General features: G+C 45.1%; 1 protein-coding gene across 1 annotated transcript; it reads right to left on the reverse strand.

The window, feature by feature from the left end:
• Nucleotides 1-235: 235 nt before the first annotated feature.
• Nucleotides 236-3,099, reverse strand: BDR25DRAFT_343575 (uncharacterized protein; the record flags this gene model as incomplete). The annotated part of the gene is made up of 5 exons (XM_033693839.1): nucleotides 236-1,440; nucleotides 1,494-1,879; nucleotides 2,424-2,473; nucleotides 2,964-2,993; nucleotides 3,046-3,099. 5 exons carry the CDS (start codon nucleotides 3,097-3,099, stop codon nucleotides 506-508), a joined length of 1,455 nt encoding a protein of 484 aa, XP_033546365.1. The 3' UTR covers nucleotides 236-505.
• Nucleotides 3,100-6,261: the final 3,162 nt, after the last annotated feature.

Genomic DNA, 6,261 nt, shown 5'->3' on the forward strand with positions numbered 1-6,261 from the left:
GAGCTAGCACACTTTTTTTGTAAACTACTCTAGTTGGCGCATAGTAACGGCCCATCCGGGTGCATGGCCATAATAGAAAACACACACACAAACGCGTGATAGTTTGCTGAAGGAGAGACGTATTGTTGAAAGAGTAGGATATAATCTCGGACTTTCTTTTACTCGATTCGTGGACGTTCGCTTAGCTAGATCCTGCTGCAAGGCGGCCGTGTAGCTCAATACCTCGACCCCTAATCCCATCCCAACGACACCCTTCCGGCCCCACCCAAGGGGTGCACGAGGAAGCCATCGTGGAGGACTTCCGTACAATGAGCCTATGTTAAACGGTCCTATCTCAGGTGTCCCCAGAACTCACAGCACCAGGAGTATGGTCAATTCATTTTCCTCAGACAAATTGGATTTGACCCGAGCACTTGTAGGCGACCCCTGGGGATCAATTATGGGAGGTGGCTGCGACCGGAGTCGGATGGGATCAGACACAGTATGCGTTCCTATAATTCTAAGCTCATAGAGAAGTTGGCGAATGTGTTTTGTCTTCAAACGGCCAGGCTTGGATCCATTGACTTCTCTCCTCTTCGGTTTTCGCGTAGCGATCGAGAAAGTTCTCGCGACATCGAGCCAACCGCTCCTTATACACAGGGTAGTTGTTATGATTGACCCAACCATCCCATCCCTGGTATGCGCCGACCTCGGTCAAAATCTCATGCATTAGCTCAACACCTTCGCTCCAACTCGCCTCGAGACGTTTCTGCTGCGTCCTATCCTCGGGAGTAAAGGAAAGGGGGCACGGTATGGAAGACCTAACACATGTGGCCCACTCGTCCTGAAGTTGAATGAGCATTCCCTTTAGGATTGGCTCTCCATCGCTGAAGATTGAGCTTGCCAATCCAGTAATTTGACCAGGCAGAGTGTCTCGAAAGTGCAGCGCATGGGCAATCTCCGGACACCGTCGGAGAATGAGGATTTCATAGAGCTTATAGAGAGACTGAGCGGCCCGGAGATTCTTCGCTTGGTGTTGTGTTTCCTCGCTCATATCATCAAAACCATCGGGTAGTATTATGGGCTCAAACCCTTCTGGTATTGGCCCTTCAAATTCGATGAGCGAAGGATGGCGTGCTTGGAGGAAGAGAGGGGAAACATTGACCGCTTGCCAGTCGATGATGTTGAGGATTCTTGTCGGCTGGGAAGGGTCAACGAAGATGTTGTCACTATGCAGATCGGAGTGCCATAGAGTCGGCTTTGACAGGTTGGCATCAGTGGGCAGAATCTGGGTTGCGACTTTCAGATAATCCCCGAGGACTTCGACCTTTAATGCTCTGGTTGGATGGTATTGGTTGGGACCGCTGAATAGCCCTTGCTGACCAGGATAGGATGAGAACTTATCGATGCACGCTAGCTCTCGGGCGGCGCGGGAATGGACAAATTCGTTGAGTGAAGGCCCTGTCATCTAATCAGCTTGGGACGAGCATGACAGAGAGGGTAAGGGAACCTACACGGCCCTCGATTTACTTCGACAGAGCCTCTTCCTTGGTCGAAGAACGCCCTGTTAGTTGTCGGACCGACTACGAAGGTTTCTCCCTTGTCTATCGAGTTGACGGAGTCAAGAAATTGACTTGGGCTGGGGCTAGGTAGGTCCTTCGCATAATACAAGCTCCCGTGCATAGGAAGATTGGCAGAAACAAAGGCTTTCTCGTACCCAACCAAAGTCCTGATAACCTCAAGTCTTTCCTCCCAAGGCATGTCATGCCATATCTTGCCCAATTCTACCCCTCCACTGCGTTCCATTAGGATGTACTCTGCTCTAACGGGATTGTCCGTCGAGGAGCTCCAGCCATATACCCGGGGCGCCGGGATACCAAGGACGTTTCGAACCTGCAACCTAACTTCATGTCAGCAATCATCAGATGTAATGAGTCGAGGAGCCCATCCGTAGTCCATGGTGGCGGCTTCGCTAGCTGTCGTAAAGTGCGGCCGTCCAGCATTCGGGTTCGGAAGTTTGGCGATCAATTCTCGGCCATCATCCATGGCAATCAGGAAGGCCTTGCTAAAGTTTCCTTCAGGCAGTTTCTCAACCTTGACGCAAGAACGAGCTCCGATCGCTTGCGCTGAGACTTGGAGGAGTCCCGGTAAGTCGAACTCAACGTAACGGCAAGCAAGCTGATACTTCTCATTCCAGAGCCATCGACCCGAAGTGTATTTGTAAAATTGCTCCACATCGCAGTCTCGAAGAATGCCGGCGTAGTGCGAAGTCATTGTGTACTGCCGGGAATGCGGCGGTGAGGGCGAAGTTAGTTTAGTCGACCTCGCGAACCGAGAAGAGATGAGGAGCTGTCGGCGGAACCAACTCATTTGCAAAGAGCTTAAAATCGTATTCGAGGTAGAAGCTCGATGAACAGTAGTTGAGGCAGCAAGGAGTGACATACCAGATGCGATCGCAGTGCCAATTGCGATCGAGGCGGTAGAGCCCTGGCGGCTGATGGGGTTCAAGGTAGTCGATGGGTTTAGTTGGGGTTGATTTTATCCAACTAGGTTTCAGCCACCCACGTCCGCAGCTATGCCTAGAGTCACTTGGCAGACAGCCAACGCGTCGTGGACACTTTGTTCCGCGTGTCAAAATAATCTGATTTGCTTCAAGTCAGAGTACCCCTCAAGCGTCCTAACATGGAGGGTGTCCCAGCACGTAGGGAGAGATGTTACGTTATATTCTCTTTGCGGTTAGCGAACATAGCCAAACACTCTCGTGCTGGTCACACTAGTACAACTAGTCATGGAGTCCTCCTGCACGCGTCCTCGTTGCCCTGGCTGGAAATATTCATTAGGGAGGTTTCTTTGATGGATAGCTTAGTGCAGAGGCGATGGATGATAGCTTGCAGCTTGCCGCTACCGGCTGTTGGGGCGCGAAATCGACGCGATGAAAAAAAATTCCATTGACGCGCCGACCGCACCACAACCACATCACCTACTGCCTCCGCTTGGGCGATGCGATCATCCATCTATGGAGGTTTATATCAAGGGAATCTAGTATACGAAAACCATCCGACGTACGACTATCTGGCTCGCAGCCAGGCCCGAAACTGGCCTTATCCAGCCAACCGACATCGTCGCGTCCTAGTCGATCAAAAGGGATGAATCTAACTATACCCGCCGCGCCATATCTTCTCATCATCGTGGTATACGCCGTTCTTACATAAATCGGCATTAAGAAATGCTTCAAACCGAATGCCATTAATAAGCCACCTAGGGACCTGTTGAAGGAATCGGAAGCGCCAGTTTCCATGAACTACTTCCCGTCTCGGAAATGCCACTACACACGCGGCTTCTATTTAATGATATTCCACCACAGCCTTTCTTCCATGCTATATTCACAACATCTTCAGCCTCATACACTGTAGGTATAGATACATGTACACTCGATGCTGTAGTTCATTCACTTGGGGATAATCTAGTTCTAAGCTCTCTCCGTGTTCTCGTGTGTTTGGATAAGACATGTCCATCGGACCGCCTTCGACTAACCCGCGTAGGCAATCCTGGGTGCAATATTGCCAATTCGTCGCCTGGGGACTACGACTAGGCGAAGGGCTACCGGTGGTCGCATTGGTGCTCGAGACACGCGCGAGGGCGGGGTGTCCGGACCAGGCTCGTCGCTAGGTTCATGCTGATTCTCTAGTCGCCAGCAGGTTCGGGAGCTAGTTTGGACTAGTTGTAGTCAGAGCTAGACAGGAGACGTACGAAGGAATCCAATGTGCTGAGGTGGTCGGTACTCCGATGATGGTATGTCTTGTAGAAGAAAGGTACTAGCAGATCGTCGTATACGACCTCCCAGCTATTCAATTAAGCGTCGGCCTCATCCATGATTCACTTTGATTTCCAACATACTTAACTCCTTACATCTTAACCTAAAACATAGAAATAACAGTACGTTGCACCACATTGCGAACTTGCACGATGACTGCCACTCCAACTGATCGCGGTTCAGAAGCTGGGTGCTCTTGTTGAATCGGTAACAGCGCCACGTAACTGTGACCAGTGCTGCGCCGCAGGCAGGCGACTAACACCAAGCTAAACAAGTCGCCGTTCCTTTGCCCTGTCTGATTTACAAGTAACGTCCCTCACTGTGCGTCGAGAAACACACCGGGACGAGAAATATGAGGGGTATTTCAACTTCAAGTAACTCAAAATCTGTGCACACGTTAATATTCATGATAACTCTCCATACATTATATGCTGTAGCTATTTCTGGACATCTAGGACCCCTTCGATCTAAAAGTTACGTTACGCATCGTTGCTTTCTCGCCTGATTCGCAGAGAGCCTTATTCCTTAGTGGAACAGCGTTCCTTCCCTATAGCACCACTGATAAGCTCTTGTCACTCTGTAATACTTGTAGTGTTGTTATCTAAGCCTTAGAACTTTATTACAATGCTTAAGCGTGAAGGGGGGAATAGGGGTGTCTGGAGACTTGTTTGTTTTGTGCGAGGGGGTTTTGGCGACGACGCGCGATGGACAACGCGTTCAGATTGATGCCAAGCTAATCCGGCTAGCCTAGCTAATAGGGTGCAGGTACACATACAAGAGTGCTAGACATCGAGAATGTTTGAATGGTGAGAATGGGTCCATACATGATGATGATGATGATGTCTTTATTACGCCCGGCTCTAGCCTAGAGGGCACTAGTGTGTTATTACCTAAGCCCTTCCTTAGTAATAGCTTAACTCCTTGTAGCCCTTACATGCCTCCTGCTCTGCTATCTAGCGTAGTTGTTACATATCCCCTAATTATAATTTGTAGCAAGTGTTCTTAAAGTTTTTTCTTTAAGTGTTTAAAGTCCTTTTATTAGTAAGTAAAGTAAAGCCTGCTGTTATATAGAGTTAGTATTAAGCGTTTTTTTTCTACTAACGTACTTCATGGGCGAGTCGCTCACACACCCGAGTCGCTTACTTTTGCCAAGACCCCACCCTAACAAACTCTATTATGGCCTATAACAACCCGCTCTGGCACTATATAGTACAGTACAGCCTAGAATATTATTTAGATACTACTTCTGCTTCTTGCTTACATGTTTGTGTGTTATGCCTAGTCTAATTGCACTATCTGCAGCGCCTTTAGGATAGCTTACCTACTTTAGCTTACACCTGCTTTTTTGCCTTCTTCCTGTTACTATGCGCTTTAAACTCCTTTAGAGCTATTAAGCGCAGGCCTTCTTAAATTATTAAGGTCTTTTCTGCTTTAATTTGCTTTCTTTTATATAATTTATGTTACATAGCAGCCTTATTAGCTGCTTAAAGCTTAGTAATTTTCTGTTATACTAACACTAGCTTATATGTAATTATTACTACCCTTTTTAAAACTTTCTTAAACACTTTAACTATAAAAGTTAGTAAACTATTTATATGCTTTTAAATTTTTATTTTTATAAGCATTAATTATAACCTAAGTTTTAGAGTATTACTTAGAGTTTGCAACTACTAGGGCTTGTTATATATAAGTAGTAGTAGTAATAGAGTGCGCAACTTTACATTAAGGCCTATTATAACTTATTATAAGTTAAAAGGAACTAATCTAGCGCCTTAGAACCTTTATTAGATATTACTAGAAGTAATTATAGCATTATAAGCTGCTTTAAAGCATAGCAAAAACTTTATTTTTATAATATAAGTAATCTAGTTATGCATAAAGTTTTTAGCTTAGCGCTTATACACTTTTTTTAAAAGAGTAAAATAACTTACATTAAGTAGCTATAAAAAGTGCAATAAGTAAAAAAGCATATAAATAGTAATAATCTTATTATTTTTATAGTATTACTAAAAATAAAGTAAGTTATAGCTTTTATAGCTATTAATAACTAGCAGACAGTAGCTGCTAACAGTACACTTCTTTATATGCATGTTAAAGTGCTTTAACTAGTCTAGACTAAGCTAATTAGTAGTCTAGCTATGCTTAGAGATTATAATAACTTAATCTTAGAGTAGATTTTCTTCTTTATACTAGTTTAAAAAGTAGTTGCTACCCTAAAAAATAATAAAAAGTAAAATAGCCTACCCTTTAGCATTAATGCCTTAAATAGCTGTTGTTTACTCCTAGTTACCTAGCTAGACTGCTTTTAGCTGTTCTTATCTCTCTAAACCTGTAACAACTGCTCTAGTAGATATCTAGCCTATTATAAACTCTGTTTTGTTAAAGTTGTACATGTTATTATTCTAGATGCTATACTTAGCTTTAATATTCTTTATAAAGTTAAACTAGCTTTAAATTACTATAGAATT

Source organism: Lindgomyces ingoldianus (assembly GCF_010093535.1).
Source record: "Lindgomyces ingoldianus strain ATCC 200398 unplaced genomic scaffold BDR25scaffold_20, whole genome shotgun sequence".
Lineage (NCBI taxonomy): Eukaryota > Fungi > Ascomycota > Dothideomycetes > Pleosporales > Lindgomycetaceae > Lindgomyces > Lindgomyces ingoldianus.